The 17,165-nt window shown below is 40.6% G+C and overlaps 1 protein-coding gene across 1 annotated transcript in view; it reads left to right on the forward strand.

Annotated features, from left to right (window-relative positions):
* Nucleotides 1–283: 283 nt before the first annotated feature.
* RTF1 (RTF1 homolog, Paf1/RNA polymerase II complex component) overlaps nt 284–17,165 on the forward strand; it is a 30,548-nt gene continuing 13,666 nt past the window's right edge. Inside the window, exons 1-5 of the mRNA XM_009277546.2 lie at nt 284–400; nt 10,372–10,519; nt 12,040–12,244; nt 14,373–14,487; nt 16,161–16,272. Of these exons, the coding sequence (XP_009275821.1) occupies nt 10,438–10,519; nt 12,040–12,244; nt 14,373–14,487; nt 16,161–16,272 (514 nt within the window). The 5' untranslated portion in view covers nt 284–400; nt 10,372–10,437. The remainder of the gene's footprint in view (nt 401–10,371; nt 10,520–12,039; nt 12,245–14,372; nt 14,488–16,160; nt 16,273–17,165) is intronic.

Raw genomic sequence — 17,165 nt, forward strand, 5'->3', positions numbered from 1 at the left:
TGAAAGTAATTTGTCTTATGTCATTTATACCAAGAAAGTAATGGTAGTGGTATTTACTTCTTCTAGCTTGTTATCCTCAAAATCCTTCTGTAGCATCCAGTTGTATTAAAATTGTGTGTGTGTATATATGTATTTATGAAACATAAGTAGACTTTGTTCCTTAGTCAGTGGGGATAATCATGTTACTGGGATGTGCTCAAATATCACAGAGAAAGTGCATGTGCACTGACCTGGATTGGTAAAAATAGTTATGACATTTTAAAATTAAATGTGCGTATTTTCATACCAGGAGCTCTTGTCATTGGCCAAACGGAAACGCAGTGACTCTGAAGAAAAGGAGCCACCTGTGAGCAAACCTACAGCATCTTCAGACTCTGAGACATCAGACAGTGACGATGAGGTGAGTTTGTCACGTTATCGGTGAACTTACTATGGGTTATTTGTCTGATTGTACCTGAGCAGTGAAAGTGTATTTATCATATTTAGCCTGCTGACTTCATAAAGTGGGACTGGCCATCAGTGGAACTGATGGACACCCATTAAGCCCAGAGGATGTGTACTCAGAAATACTTCTTTTTTTCTTGTAATTAGTGTGCTTTGAATTGTAACTGTATACAAAATAGTCTGAATGTCTGTAGAAAAGATGACTGCCTGTTTAATTCCATGTGCGTGTGGTCTGAATGGTCTGGTGATCTGCCCGCTTAAAACTAGCATTTTTTCTGTGTAATGCTTGTGGTTGAAGTAGCAGTGAAGCTGATAAAGCTGGACTCTGAATTCAAGGGAGAGAGGTTTTCAGCTTTAGAAGAGAGCTTCCTTCCTTAGAGAGAAAAAGGGTCAAGGGTCAAGTACTATTTTACAGGTGGTAAAACTGCTCTATTTAGCTACTTTGATTCTCCGAGAACTCTACTGTGAACTAGTTTGTCTGGTCATTTGAGCATGCAACAGAGTGTTTTTATTGGCATTTTTGAAGAAAGTGAGGCAAGGAGGAGTTTAGAATTACTTTGTTCTAGGGTTTTGTCAATTCCTTGGTATAGCAGTGCTTATCTGCTAGATCTGTTTTTATTATTTGTTCTTGTACTACATTCTAGAGCTGGTTAAAAGTCTCTGCTTTCATCTATAAATGAAAATTGAAATCAACTTATTAAAACAGAGGAACTGACAAACAGGCCAGGCAGGTATTTGAATAAAAACATTTTCTTGAAAGGTTACAAATGCCTTTTGCAAGCTTTTTGTGCAATGTAGAGAGGTCCTTTATTACATTCATTCTTAAAAATTGAACAGGGAGCTGTGTGGGCTGGGTTTTGCTGAAACTACAGGAAGGATTATTCATTGTGACAACTTGAAGACCAGTAGGGTAGGCCAATGATAAACTATTAGCTATTAAGCATTTGGTAGTGTAGCAGAGTTCTTCCAGTAAGTGTGAGGAACGTGTAATTTAGTTTTCTTTGAGGCATTTTTGAAATAAATACGCTTGGAACTCTGTTTCTGTTTGGGCTGGGTTTTGCTGAAACTACAGGAAGGATTATTCATTGTGACAACTTGAAGACCAGTAGGGTAGGCCAATGATAAACTATTAGCTATTAAGCATTTGGTAGTGTAGCAGAGTTCTTCCAGTAAGTGTGAGGAACGTGTAATTTAGTTTTCTTTGAGGCATTTTTGAAATAAATACGCTTGGAACTCTGTTTCAATCAATCCTATTCTTAAAAAAAACCAAACAAAACCAACAAAAACACCCAAAAAAACCCACCACAAACAAAAAAGACTCTTGTATCTAATATATGCTTAAGATATAAGGAGAGAGAAAATTATGAATGGACTAGATACTAGGTTTGATATTGGGTGACCACTCGGTTTGTCACTACGTGTGTTCTGATCTGCTGGCATGCAGCTTATTTATTCTAAGCTGTGTGGAGACCAGCTTGTCTGGAAAAGTAGACTTAGGTGTGGAGAGCACCTTGATGATAAAGTTTTCTGTTCTGTGTTTATCTTTGAAGACTGACAAAGTAAATAATATTATTCAAAATTTTTTTTAGCTTGTGTAATTACAAGTAAGGTCTACCTGTCCATTAGAAGTGGAGTATGATAATGTATCTCTTCACGAATTTGCACAGACCTTGCAGATACAGTAGTATCTCTGTTGCACCACGTGCATTTGATACTTTCTAATCTGTGTATCATTTCTAATTGATACTCTGTTCTTTCTGACCTCCATGCAGCAAGAGGAAAGATTTAGAGAAGAGGTAATTAGGACACTTGCTTCTATTCTTGTGCCTGAAATATGCATTCTGAACTGCTGCTTGTCACAGCAGGGTGAGGCAGGCTGGGTTATGACAGTTCTGCTTCTGCCAGTTATTCAGTTGTGTGCATCCCTGGGCTTGACTACAGTACTCCTGCTTGAGCAACTTTGGTTTTAATCAGTGTTCTTGTGGTTAGTTTGACATTTGCTCAAGCTTGGACATTGGGAGAGGGGGTCTAAAAGTTGAAATTGTCTTACTGGCCTTCCTACAAATTGAGGACCTTGAAGCAAAAGCATGGAAACTGTTGCCCTGGGCAAATGTGCTTAATCATACCCATTTGCTTCCACACAGGTTTTGTAGTGTGTACACCCTTTGTGTTTCCTGGCAAGTGCTAAATGTTCCAGGATTGTTACTATGTTCAGGAAAGCAGCCTAAATCTCTGTTTCAGAGTCTAACGCTGCATTCTGCATTTTTTAAAGGGAGGAAAGTTTGGGGGGCACTGGGGAGAGAAAGACAATGCATTTTGGAATTCTAGAATAACAGCACGTACAAATCATGTCACATCTATACAGTGATGCCCAAGGGATTTCAGTAGCTCTTTAATGTTATATTTTGTGTGTCTCGGTGGGAATGTGCTTCTGTGAAAGCTCATAGCCACATCAGGTGTTCATGGTGCAGATGCTGAGTTCTGTAACATGTTAAGTACCTGTGTGGTCTGAATCAAATTACCTAGCCAAGGGACTGAAGATGAGTTGCAGGCAATGAAATAGGAGGGATGCTCTGAACCATCTTCTGGTGGGTCTGTGCATGACTGAATTGACTATGAACTGTTGTTCAACAACAGATAAATACCAGTGACTGCAGGGCTTTGCAATAAGAAGTACCACCTTTGCAAAGAGAGATACTGAGCTGGATGCAGATGTGGAGACAGACACTTCCCTTTACCTGTGGAGCAACATGTGGCCATGACTACCCAAGAGCTCACCATCCCAAACTGTTGTTAGTCTGGTGCCTGTAACCTGTTTGGTGTTAGCCAAGTTACTACTGGGGCTACTGTGCTAGAGGTAGATGTGTCCACAAGGTACCCTCGTTGCTTATTGAAGTCATTGTGTGGATGGCATTCCTCAGTTGCAGTAGGTTAATTCTGGGTTTTTGCTCTTCCTTTTATCCTGGCATCACTGCTTACAGTAAGAGAACTCCTTCTGTTGCATGGTGAAGCCTGGATGACTTCTGCAACAACTTCACTAACATCAGTGTAGATTAGTGTCCTGGTTTCGGCTGGGATAGGGTTGATTTTCTTCCTAGTAGCTGGTATAGTGCTGTGTTTTGGATTTAGGATGAGAACAATGTTAACAACACACTGATGTTTTAGTTGTTGCTGACCAGTGCTTACACTAAGTCAAGGACTTTTCAGCTTCTCATACTGCCCTGCCAGCAAGGAGGCTGGAGGTGCACAAGAGGCTGGGAGGGGACACAGCCAGCACAGCTGACTGTGCTGGGCATCGGCCAGCGGGTGGTCAGCAGTTGCATTGTGCATCACTTGTTTTATATAATCTTTTATCATTATTATTATTTTCCCTTCCTTTTCTGTCCTATTAAATTGTCTTTATCTCAACCCACGAGTTTTATCTTTTTTCCGATTCTCTTCCCCCATCCCATTGCGGGGGGAGTGAGCGAACGAACTGCTGTGTGGTGTTTAGCTGCCTGCTGGGTTAAACCACGACAATTAGACAGGCATAATGCTGTAGGAGCTCCTCTTTGTTTCTTGTGAAAGGTACGTTGTTAGCAATGCTGGTGTAAGTCTGTGCATCCTTCTACACTCATACTAATGTTGTGAGGGGTTTGGTTGTGCCTTTGTAACAGCTCTAGGGTGATAGCAGAAGATAACTCCAGGACCAGAAAAGTGGTATCATGAATGCTTGGTAGTCTGGAGTTTAGTGAGGGATATCTGTTTAGGCCTTTATTTGCAAATACACAGATTCAGTAGGAAACGGCATAGCTGAAGATCTCATCAAGAGCTATGGGACAGAGGAAGAGGTGAACAGTGGTCATGCAGCCAGTGAGGAAATCAGTCTCAAATAACAGTCAGCCTAGAAGGCTTTATGCCCTTATTATGAGGAGAGGGCTTGAAAGTTTCATCTACTTACTGCACTTCAAGTTAGAGCACTCTAGTAAACCACAGGTTAGCAGAAAACTGTATGTGTTCCTTCTGTTTTGGGGGTGTCTTTTGTGGGTTTGTAGAGATTACGATGCTAAATGTCTTCCTTCCCTGTGTGCTTTTATTTCATAACACTGCTTAATTAGGCCTCTAAGAATGAGCGGGTTCTCCAGTCCTGTGAGGCCTTTGCCATACATTTTTTTCAAGCTTAAGGAATTTGAAAGGGGCTGTGCTTTAATCTTCCTATACACAGCCGTATAGGCTGTGTGCTTTGTAATTTTGACTTTTCTTGAAAACAGTTTCCTTCAGCTGTTAGCGAGTAGAATAGTAAAGCTTTCCTTAAGGAAGAGAGGTGCTGTTACCACCCCCACCCCCAAAGTGCAAGTGCACTGAATAGTGCAGGCTAATTGTATGGAGGCTAGCATGTCCAAAGAAGTAATGTGAACCAGCTGTGGACAAAATAGGTATAAAATTTGGTCTGCAAGTAGCTTCTTTAAATTGCAAACTAGCATGGGGATAAATCAAGTCCCCAGAAGTTATGTGGTATGAGAGTCTGCAGGAGCTCTGAAGCGGAGCAGGTTGCTCCAGAAATAGACCATGGAGGTATTGGAATTGAATATGTGATTTTATTTAATTTTTTTCACTGAATGAAATTTTCCTTTGTACCCAGGGAACAGTTTTTGCTGAGAACTATGCAGTCATAAGGCACTGTCTAATATCTAGAGAAGTCATTAAGCCTTTGTTAGTCCAGATGATGCTTGCTGGCTAGTGATGCTAGAGCCATGCAAGGCACTCATTGACCAAGTGTTTTATGGCTGTTGCCATCTCCAGCTGTTTGGCCCAGGCTTCTGAAATAAAACATTGCAGGTTTTCACAGCCAGTAGCATCCCCAAGTTTGTTTTGATTATGGAGAATGCTTCTTCACTGGCATTTGGTATCTGCCATTTCGATGTTGTCGCTCAGCAGTTCTTGCCATTTTTCAATGCATGGACCCCTCAAAATACTTCTACAGCAAATGTTAACTTGCAGTTTAAACTGAATTTGAACCTACTATAGACTTTTTTTTCATAGTTACCCATAGTTACTTTTCTGTGAACTCCTTTGAGCAGTACTCAGACAATAAGGGTGGATCAGGTGTCTGGTGATGTTTTGGCCCATGAAGCCTTCTTTCAGACAGTTACTGGCAAAGCCCCTTCTGTGGCTTCAGAAGGTGTTTCCTCTGTTTGCTTATCTCCTTTCCATTTTGGTGTTGACACCTTGAGTCTCCTCCTTATGCCTAAAATGGTCCTTTAAGTTTTCTAATTGCTGGGCTGTTGTTATTGTGAAGCTGTCTGAGGCATCCGAATGACAGATGAAGACCCCGAAAGGCAAGAAAAGTAACAAGGGCTTTTTATTTACTATTTAGTTTTAACAGTAGTGGTAGAGAGCACTTTCCTCCTTGTAGCTCTTGCAGTCCTGTTGCCAGAGTTCTCCCAGCTTTGAGAAACCCTGAAGACAGTAAATGCTGCCTTATCTTCATATCTGTGCTGCCTGCTGTTGTCTTCAGACAGGCTGAAACTGCAGTTTGATGACTTGCCTGGAGGACTGTCTTTTGTTTTCCCTGTATGAATGGAGGAGAATGGATGAAAGTTTGTAAGCTGGGCTAATGGTATGTATCTGGGCGCTCTTAAGCTGTCATGTTGTCATGGTGTGTAAGTTTATCTGGCCTAGGAAAGAAACACATTGGTAAGGGACCTGTTTTGCTTTGATGTTGTGGCTTGTAATTTGCCTTTTGCTTATAAAAGTGGTACCTGGGAGGGTTTGGCAACGACAAGCTGGTAGCCTTGGTTGTGCATCTCTGGTTTGATGTAAAAAAGAAAAGAGGGGGTGGGTGGGCAGGGAGAGTACCTATTTGCAAAATAAAATCTCAGTGGATAATGCATTTAGGTCTGGAGAACAAGTCTTATGAGGAGCGGCTGAGGGAACTGGGGTTGTTTAGCCTGCAGAAAAGGAGGCTCAGGGGAGACCTCATTGCTCTCTACAACTACCTGAAAGGAGGTTGTAGCGAGGTGGGTGTCGGTCTCTTCTCCCAAGTAACTAGTGATAGGACGAGAGGAAATGGCCTCAAGTTGCGCCAGGGGAGGTTTAGATTGGATGTGAGGAAAAATTTCTTTACTGAAAGAGTGGTTAAACATTGTTAGGGACATGGTTTAGTGGGTGGTGGTGTTGGGTCGATGGTTGGACTCGATGATCTTAGAGGTCTTTTCCAACCTCTATGATTCTATGTGTGAATAGAAGAAAATAGCGATTATCTGAGCAGCAGGGGTAAGACAATTCTACTGCATTCTGCACTCTGAGCTCACTTTTTTCTTTTTTTTTTTTCTCCTCGATCTCATTCTATCTCCCTAGTGGAAATATGTTCCAGGTTTGCTGAGCTATAAATGAGTTTCTTCAATCATTTTGTGTAGTTGCTTTTGTAGAGGCTGACTTCTAAATCTGGTTGATTTCTAATGTGTTGGGTTTTTTTGTTATTGACAGTCCATTCTGGGTACTGGGGCTTAACTTGGACTTCTTGGGGGAAATACGCAAGCTATTAGCACTGTGAACCTTTGAAGCAAAAGGAAAAATTGAAATGCTCTTCTGGCTACTTCCTGTGAATGAACCATAAAGCTCTGTTGTCTGATAGTACTAAACAATAAGCAGAAAGCCATGTTGTAGCACAATTCTCATGGATTTATTAACTTGCTGTGTCTGGAACTATGGAGGGTTCCAGATGGTGGCTGAGGAGGCAGCAGTGAATAGAGGGGCTGTTTAGAGGAGGTGTTATAGCCGTGGAAAGCGTGTGAGAAGTGTTGACTGGCTCTGCCTGACTGGAACATGGAAGAGGGAACATGGAGAAGCTGCAGTAGAGGACAGATTTTTGGAAAATATGGTTATTGTTTGCTGTTTGAGATGCATGCAGGTAAGGGAAACAGAGCAAACAGATGTTTCTGACTATAACTGTGTGTGCATTTTTACTTGATGTTACATGCAAACATGTTGTTGCCTTTCTGATCTCTGCTGGTGTGCTAGAGCATGAGGAAGGGGCTGAAGACTGCAGTTTGGACTGTAGGTTGCCACGCAGCTCATGGCTTTCCAGTATTGTCTTCCCCCCCCGCCCCCGGCCCCAGACCTGCTAATCTCTGTTATTTCTTCCTCTGCTATAAGAAGAAACTTGATGTTGGCTAGTCTCTCTCTGAACAATACAGAGTGGTCATTCAGTGTCCAAATGACAGCTGATGGTCCCTGAGCTGCAGAGCAATCTGTGAGCCTAAAAGAGCCTCGCACTGCCTATGTCCTAATTTTGATGATTTATTTGTCCTTAAGGCTTGCTTGAACCCTTGTCTTGTCCTGTAGTGGTACTGGGAATGACCAGGCACTCATGAGAGACTGGGGTAGCTGAATAACCCCTGAAGCACCTGAGTTGGATGAGGAAGAATTTGGCTTTGTGACAGCACTGAAACTGGGAGGTGACAACCAGTTATTGTGACTTAAAATATGTAGAGGTCACTTGCATAAACAAAAGTGTTTTTACACTTAAACAGAAGTATAATCTCCAGGGTGAAATAGAAACCAAAGCAAAATTTCCTAGATTAGAGCAGATTTTTTTAATGACTTTTTTTTTTGTTCAAGAGGTTGTCACACAGCTTTCTCTTCAGTCCCATCTTCCTGGACTGAGGTTCTCTCCACAATTCTGCTTGTGAGTCAAAGGCTGAGAACAGTGGTCTGTAACGCGTGTATCTACAGCTATTAAACATTTTATTAATAACTGAAGTCCCGCTGTTTTTATCTGATCTTAACTTCTTTCATCTCAGCGTGACCTCTCAAGGTCTTGATATAACTGTGGTGTATACTATGGCTTTCTCTGTGCTTCTTCCTTGCTATACAGCATGCTGATGCAAGGTGTAATTCGGTGTTAGAACACTGAAAAGATGTGGCAGAGCTCTGGGAAGGAGGCACCTCTGCATCCCTGGTTCAGAGGGCTCTGCTTCTCCCTGCTAAATGCTCAGTTTCACTTTCTCACTGCTATGTTTTCACTGGTATGCTGACAGTAGGTGAGCTCTTGAACAAATAGCAAAAATGCACTTTTCTGTAATGCCTAGGAGATGATTCCTTAACGTTGAGGTTTGAGCAGATTCAGAGTAGAAGCTTGTTCTTAACTGATTTACATGGGCATAGTTAACCAGGAATATTATTAGGCAGCAGTATTGTAACACTGAACAAGTAAAACTTTAATGTGGAAGTCAATAAAGACTTTGAGTGCAAGCTCAGGCTGATATCAAGCCAGATGCTTTCTGTGCAGTTTCTCACCTATCCTGTGCACCATAACAGACTGGGCTAACTGCATAGGGCATGGTTTGCAATCGGAGGCTCACCACTAGGTAGCTGTACTTTTACCTCAGAAAAGAAAACTTCTGCCTGGCCTTTGACAGATACTTTTGAATGGACAGATGATGCTTAACGAAGATGATGAAGCAGGTGGTAATATGGAAGGTACAAGGCTGGGTGTGAGACTAATCAAAACCTAGGAAATTCTAAAGACATTAGTAGATCAGGTAGTAGCTTCTAACTACTCGGTTGAGTTTCATTTAGAGTATTTGAACAGCAGGGTTCTCTGAAGATGGTGCCCGATTGGGCAGAAGTCATCGAATTTGATGGAATGATTACTGCCTGCAGGGATGGACTTGATTCATGCCCCAGGAAGGGGTGGGTGGGTGAGAAGCTTGAAGTTTGTGTGCACCTGAGGTCAAATCTAAATTTTTTTTTTTCCAGTTAGAGTAGTTTTGAGCGCAAGGTCTTAGTTATGTAAAGGAGTATTTGCTCATTTGAGTTAGGAATATATTTTTTAGTAGACTGCGTGCTCGAACAGATGGTAATGTGCATGAAAGATGAGAGTAATATACAGGTATGAAGAGGATAACAGTCTAAATATATGTATTTATTTAGAAAGAAACTGTCTTATCCCTGAAGGTCTTGCGCCTGGAGAATTTCTAGGAGAGGTAGTGAAGTGCAAAATATTGTAAAGCCTTAAAATAATACACAGGCAATCCTTATCGGTTCGGTTCTGTGGCTTTACCCAGCTAGTTGGGATAATGCAAAAATTCTAATAAGAAATCACATTGTAAGGTAAATACTAGCCCTTCTCCTGGGACTTTGGGATTTAAAGTTGTTTCCCGTGTGTGTGTGTGGTATAAGTCCTGTACTTGGAAAGTGCAGTCTAAGTTAATTGAGGATATCATGTTAAGAGAAAATTAAAATTAAGACTTGACACTGATTTTTTTTTTTTCTTTTTTTCCTGACTTCTGTGATTCTGATTTTATTCCGACTTGTGCACATAGATGCAGGCGGTGGCACTACTGTCTGTCAGTGAGTGTGCTATTGGTTTTTTGCATAAAAATACAGGTGCTGTGTACTCCTGCTAAAACTGAGGTTTTGGAAAGACTGTCATGTGTAATTGGTGTGCCTTTGTGAAATCTAAAATCTGCTCTTGAATAAACTAGTTTTGGAAATACATCTGTTGCTTCTTCTGTTCAATAGTAGTAAACTGAAGCTAATCTTTACAAATACAGTTGGACATTTGTTTAAAATTATTTTCCTAGGAAAATGTTTTCAGTACTTCTTTTCTCCTGGTGGATATTGCAGACTCTGAAATCTTCATTGTTTTTAAAAGGAGTGTCCTACCAACTGTTGGCTTGTGCTGATAACTTTTTTTTTTTAAAAGGAAAAAACCCAAAACAACCACACAACACCCCACCCCCTCAAACCCAAAAAACCTTGTAAAATGTTTTCATTTGATAAGTTTCCTATTGGCTTTTTTTCCCCCTTCTCTCATATGATTGATTTGTTGCTGTCAGGTACTGGAGTGTTTCTCAGTCATTTTTACTCCAGTGTTTTGGAGGAGGGAGAAAAGAGTGATGTTCGTGTCTCATGATCCCTTTCTTGGTTCTTTCCTTGCAGTGGACTGTTGGAGGTTCTAAAAACAAAAAAAAGGGAAAAGCGGGTAAGGCAGAGAAGAAGGGAGCCATGAAGAAACAGATGAACAAAGCTGCCTCTTCAGGCAGCTCAGATAAAGACAGCTCGGCTGAGAGCTCAGCACCTGAAGAGGGTAAGATAGCACGTGTGCGTCTACTTACAGTGTAATTCCAAGTGAAGTTACCCCTTTGTGCACACTGAAGAGTAACGTTAAATGGTGATATTAAAGACTACTTTCAAAGAGTTCCCTTTGTGTTACCGGTAGTCTGGATGACTCCTAAACTTCGTTGGCTTGAAGTGCATATAATTCATTATAGCATTGCTGTAAGCACTCCATTACAAACGCAACACTAAATACTGTTTCAACTGAAGAATGTATGACATGTTTCACTACTTGACTTTCTCCTGGAAAATTCTTTTCTTCCTTCTAGCATGTCTCATCTGTAGTGAGGGTAGCATTTTCTTTTATTCCTACTGATGTATTTTCCCTTCCCAAACTTCTTGTGATGACAAAGAGAGAGGTGTATAGAATTGTGTGATGCAAATTGGAGCTTATATTGCATGCATTTGCTCTGAATTGGAATTCTTGCACATTTATACTGACATGGAAGAAGAAAAATCATTACTATAACTTTGTCAGAATTTTTTTACAGGAATATTGAACCTGTTCCAATGCTGGCCAAACTTCCTGTGTTCTTTCCTGTTTTCATCATGCCTATGAAGGTTTGCAGGTGGTTAGCTGTGATTTCAGTTGACACTAAGAAAAAACAAAGTTAAGAAAGAATATGAAGGAGCCTACGGTTTTAAATATATTAAGCACAGTGGAGACAGACAAATCATGAAGTGACTGAACCTGTATGTATCAGTGCATACAAATCAAGGTTTTTCACAGTGTAAGCTTGCAAAACTGGAAGTTTCCATAAATATTGAGACCAGAATGAAAGTGGAAGAAAGAATCCTAATGTCTGCTTTTGTGATTTGGTGTAATGTATTCGATTAGGTGAGATAATCAAAGCACTTGGACTTGGATCAAGTTTAAAGGTGGTGTTACCCAATATTATTGGGGAGTCAGCTGTTCCCTAAGCCCATGTGTAACTGGGAGGGCTTGTTGCAGTAATGGAGCTAGCATCACAGCCTTGCCAGTCCCAAGGGTAGTGTGTTTCAACTTTATCTTTTGATGTAGCAATTCACAGTGTTGCAGTCTTCAAATGACGAATTTTGGTTCTTCAGGTTGCTATAATGAGGAGTATTGGTGGTGGTTAATAGTGGCATTTGAGGTGCGCACACACACTTACAAAGTTATGGATGTACAAGCAACTTCTCAGGGACATAAGCATATAGGTATAGAAATCTAACCTTAAGATCCTAACACACTAACCAAAAGGCCTCCTAAAATTTGCTTGTTCTACTAAGAATTTTTACTTATAACCCAATTTGTGTTCACATGTAGTACCACTCATTTTATCATTTTTTAGCATGCATATCTTACAGTAATAAAGTTTCATCCTGGGTTTAGTTTTCATGATCTGTATGCTTTTAGTATAGCGGAAGAGGAGTGTAAAATTCATTCTTGATATCCTTTGCTAACATGCTACAATGAAGTGGTTGGGCTTTGCCTCAGCTGAATCTCATTGCCTTGCATTTTTGTTTTAGGAGAAGTCTCTGACTCAGAAAGCAACAGCTCCTCATCTAGCTCAGATTCAGATTCTTCATCTGAAGATGAGGAATTCCATGATGGCTATGGAGAAGATCTGATGGGAGATGAAGAAGACCGAGCTCGACTGGAACAAATGACAGAAAAGGAGAGAGAGCAGGAGCTGTTTAACCGGATAGAGAAGAGAGAAGTGCTAAAGAGAAGGTGAATTTTATATCTGTTGATATTTGGTAGCAAATTCATGCAGGCTGTATGGAGAGTATGCTGACCGTGCTCTCATGTTTGGGGTCCAAGCATTCAGCACTATAAAGTGAATTAAGCTTCATTATTGATTTTTTTTGTGTAAACTATTCTTGTATCTAGTTAAGAAGCACACAGCAGGAATTCTGCATGTTCTTGTAAAAGTCAGTTTCTGAAAGTTTCTCAGCTGTTGAATACAGGTGGTTCTGTCAGCTACTGTTGTAGCCATATTACTGCTTCTCACACTAGATGCCAGACAAGTCAGAAGGGACTGCTTTCTCTTCTGTCTTTTTTGTATTAGCTGATACTTTGGAAAAAGGCAAACAAAGTGTAAGGTGTATATGAGCTTCTGGAATTTTTCAGAAAACAATGGTGAAGCACAGAGCAGTGTTAGGGTTGCCTCTGTATAGGTGTGAAGCTGGTTGGGGCCCTAATAGAAGAGAGAGATACTGAAATAATGAGGAGTGGTGTTGGATATGTCATTTTCAAGGGATCGTTTGTGGATTTCTACCTTAGGTGTTGTGGTTTTGTTTGTTTGTTACTGTAACACTGTCCTGTCAGGCACTTTCCTTGTAGTAAAGGTATTTTTCTTCTCATGTGTCTAACAGAAGAAAAGATTTGGCACGTGTGGGGCAAGTTTTCTCCAGTTTATTCCCTCTTCAGTGACTTCTCTCTTTTCTCACTTGCTGAGAAATTTCTCTAGAGGACTGACATCTGTTGAATAAATCATGTCAATACAAGCTACTGTCCATTTAGTAGCCATAGTTAGAGCACTGCCTGTCTGTCTGTGGTTTTAATACTACTTTCAATGTCTTCTCTAGTTTGCTGCTCTCCTCAAAGGGATCAAAATGAGTGAAAGATTGGATTTAGATCAGGTAGAAGGACACCATATTTTTTAATTTCATTCACTGTTCCATGGTAACTGAATGTCTGTCTTTTAGAATGATCGCTGGAGAATAGTTGATAAGAACGAGCTAAACAATCTAAGCTTGAGTTACTGATTTAATCTTAAACGAGTTTGTCCTGTCCTATGTAAAGGGGTTGGCAGGTAGAACTGTGGGGGTGCGGGGGTCATTATTTAACTTTATGGTAAGTTGAATCTTTCAAAATGCTGTCTAGCTCTTTGTATGTACCTTGTGCTGTGAGTTCATTGGGATTACAGCAGACATTGCATGTGATACAATGCCTGTGCCCTGTGTGTTATGCTTCATGTTAAAGGCATAAAGGGCAATGAGCTCATCTGGCACTTCAGTTTCTTGTCTACAAAATCCAGGTGTAAAGGACTGAAGAAGAATGGACTGTGTAATATGTATGTGGATAACATTTTGAATTTCAGTTACTGGAAGTTAAGTAATTTTTTTTTTTCTTGTGGTTGTCCATATGCACACTTCACTAAAGCGATGATCAGTCCATGGTGCAGTGGAATCTCAGTCACAGGACAGTTCCAGCGAAATCACTACTCTTCTGAATACAGTGGCTGAAAATAAGATTTCAGGGTGACATATTTCGTGAGGGTAGAAGTGGAAATGCCTAAATTGGACTGCAGAAACTGCCTGAGTCTGATTGGAAGGTAGCTGCTGAAGGAGGACTCACTGTGACTTCCTTGCAGTTGTTCTTACACAGACCAGTGCCAGTAGAAAGGCGGAGTTTAAGCATGAAAAAGTTAGCATGACAGTGGTTTTAAGCAACCAAATTTTTAGCTTGAGATTCAAATGATGTGAAATAGACAATTGTTTTTAGAGTTGGAGGCAGCATACAATGGTCACTACACTGGCAAAGATGAAGATGGAGTAAGGACAGATTTCTGGGGAGTAGCCATTACTATGTGGTCTCCTCAGCCCTTTAGTTTAGCTGTGTAAGCCTGCACTTTTCTATGCTCAGCTTTTCTTCACCTTATTTTTCTTGGGGAAGGGAGGGGATGGGAATGGTGGGCAGGATAGCGTTGGAGGGTTATCCATCTGGGGCAAGCAGTGGAAGTGTTCCTTACAGCCTACTAACAAGTTAAGCTGAGATAGCATCTGAGCGGTACTTTGCTCACTCAGGAAGAGAACATTCTTTCATGCATTCCTTTTGTTTCAACATCTCCCACTAGATTTGAAATCAAGAAGAAACTAAAAACGGCAAAAAAGAAAGAAAAGAAAGAGAAAAAGAAAAAGCAAGAGGAAGAGCAGGAGAAGAAAAAACTCACACAGATCCAGGAATCCCAGGTAGGAGATGAAACTGTCCTTAGTAACAAACCCTTTTCCCTTGGCCATAGGAGAGAGGATGCTGCCTCTCTCTGCCCCTAATGTTTTCCCTTAATGTCAAACAGTGTGGTAAGCAGGTCAGAATTTAGTTCTGCTATCTTTTTGCTATTTATATGCTCAAGCATAGCCTTTCCAGTTGATTTAAAGAAATTAACATCTTCGGCCTGCTGAGGGGTGCACTGATAACTCCTTTTAATGAAAAATGCAAAGTTGCGGCTATATCTGGAGTTGCTGTGATAGTCCTCCCGTATGAGAACAGGAGAGCAACCTTTTGCAGTTCCTTTAGCCAAACTTCTGTCATTCAGTCTGAAACATTACATGTTTTTCATTTTACAGTCTGTCTTGCAAGTGAAAGTTTGAGAGAGCAGGCCAGAAACTGCTAAGCTGTTGTCTTAATTATTTTGCATGCACATACAATGGAAAGAATACTTAGTTTCTACTGGTAGGGTTGTGAAGGAAAAGCTTGAATGCTAGGCAGAACAGAAGTAGTTCTATAGTTTTTCCACCTCTAGTAGAAAGAGGATAATACCAGTTTTTGGGGTGAGGCCTCTGTAACTGAACTGTAGTTTCAAATGGCTGAATTGGCTGTAGTTTCAAATGGTTAAGACCCTGTCCTTAACTATTTATAGAGTCTGGGCAGATAGGCTCCCAGAATGGAATGGGATTCATCTTGCCTAACTTTAGCCATCTAAGAACTAGTTGATTGTTTGCATTTTTATTGCTTCTGTCTATGCAATGGAGGAGGGCATCTCCAGCTGGCAATTCACTTTATGTTATTTTCTAGTGAAATAGATGTTTAACACTTAAATCAGGTGAGATGAGTTTTCCCTTAGGCAAGGGAAGTGCCTAAGGGCACTTAGGTTAGGTGGAGTGAATCTCATCTCCCTACCCCTCTCAACTCCATATATGTGTGTGTGTGTAGGTATTTATATAGTCCATATATATAATACATAATGTGTAGACTCATATATATGTATGTCTATATAAAAGGATCTTATGTGGAGTTCTTTGACAGTGCCTTCTATAAATTACTTCAACTTACTTCAAATGACTGCCTTTATGCTTATTATAGAAGCTGCTTTCAGGAATACCTGGTATTCCAGGTAGACCCGTTAGAAACAGAAAATATTAGAAGACTTACAACATTTAAGATTTGGATCCATACTGCAGACTTTATTTCTGTTTTAAGTATTTTCTAACATAACTTTTCTCTTTGCTACTGAATGAGAACAAGTGCCTTGTTTTGGCCTTGCAGAAGGAGAAGCAAATGAGAAGAATATTCATCCAATTTTTCCTCATTACTTGTTAGATGCAGAATTAGTTCCATTTTATTTCTCTAGTCCTTTTTTAACTTTAAGGAGGAGTTCTGAGACTAAAACTTGGTGGCAGAAATGTTGAAGTGTAAATATGTTCATTATTTTTGATACAAAGTAGAAAAAAGAAATATGCTTCATATTGATTTCCCTCTCCCTAGCCTCTGTAAAAATGAACTTGAAAAAAACTGATTTCAAAATGGAGTTTGTTAGTAGTTTCTATTTGAAAAGTTTTAAAAGTGTGCAAACAATCTTTGTTTTAATGCATTTCAATTTATGGATTGCACTTGGTGTTGAGGGACTTTCTGTGCATGTTTTTAGGTCATGTCACATAACAAAGAGCGGCGATCAAAGCGGGATGAAAAGCTAGACAAGAAATCTCAGGCAATGGAGGAGCTAAAAGCAGAAAGAGAGAAAAGGAAGAACAGAACAGGTATGAAAGCATGTTGCTGTTGCTACAATTTTTGAGGCATTATTACAGCTTTTCGAAAGTGCTGCCTCCTGTTTCTAATTAATACAACAATCCTACACCTTGGAGTGAATGAATTCCGTGTCTGTTTTCCTTGGTCTTTTGCCCAACATGACCACCTAGGGTATTGTTTGGTACCACTGATGCTCTATTCCCCCCCACCCCCCGAATGGTCTGAAAACAAAGCAAACTTTCATCGCAGTCCATTGAATGGCACTTAGTAATGTTTAGTTCATGTATTTGAATTGGTCACTTAGATTCTGTTATTTAATCTCTGAACCATCCAAACCATATTTATTGTACTTGTGCTACCTTGTCTACATTTGCTTGTTTCTTCACTGGCACATCATTTTGTCCGTCTTGCCACAGACTTTTGATGCAACCCTTTTTGTTACTCTACTGGGTTTTATTGTGCTCCTGTGGTGGGTTGACCCTGGCTGGATGCCAGGTGCCCACCAAAGCTGCTCTATCACTCCCCATCCTCACCTGGACAGGGGAGAAAAAATACAACAAAAGGCTTGTGCATCGAGATAAGGACAAGGGAGATCACTCAGCAATTACCGTCATGGGCAAAACAGACTTGACTTGGGGAAATTAGTTTAATTTATTACCAGTCAAAATCAGAGCAGGATAATGAGAAAATAAAAACCTAAATCTTAAAACATCTTCCCTTCCTCCCGGGCTTCACTTTACTCCCGAGTTCTCTTCCTCCTCTCCCCCAGCAGCGCAGGGGGACGGGGAATGGGGTTTGCGGTCAGTTCATCACACGTTTCTGCTGCTCCTTCCTCCTCAGGGGGAGGACTTGCACTCTTCCCCTGCTCCGGCGTGGGGTCCCTCCCATGGGAGACAGTTCTCCA

This window comes from Aptenodytes forsteri, unplaced genomic scaffold (assembly GCF_000699145.1).
Source record: "Aptenodytes forsteri isolate BGI_AS27 unplaced genomic scaffold, ASM69914v1 Scaffold146, whole genome shotgun sequence".
Lineage (NCBI taxonomy): Eukaryota > Metazoa > Chordata > Aves > Sphenisciformes > Spheniscidae > Aptenodytes > Aptenodytes forsteri.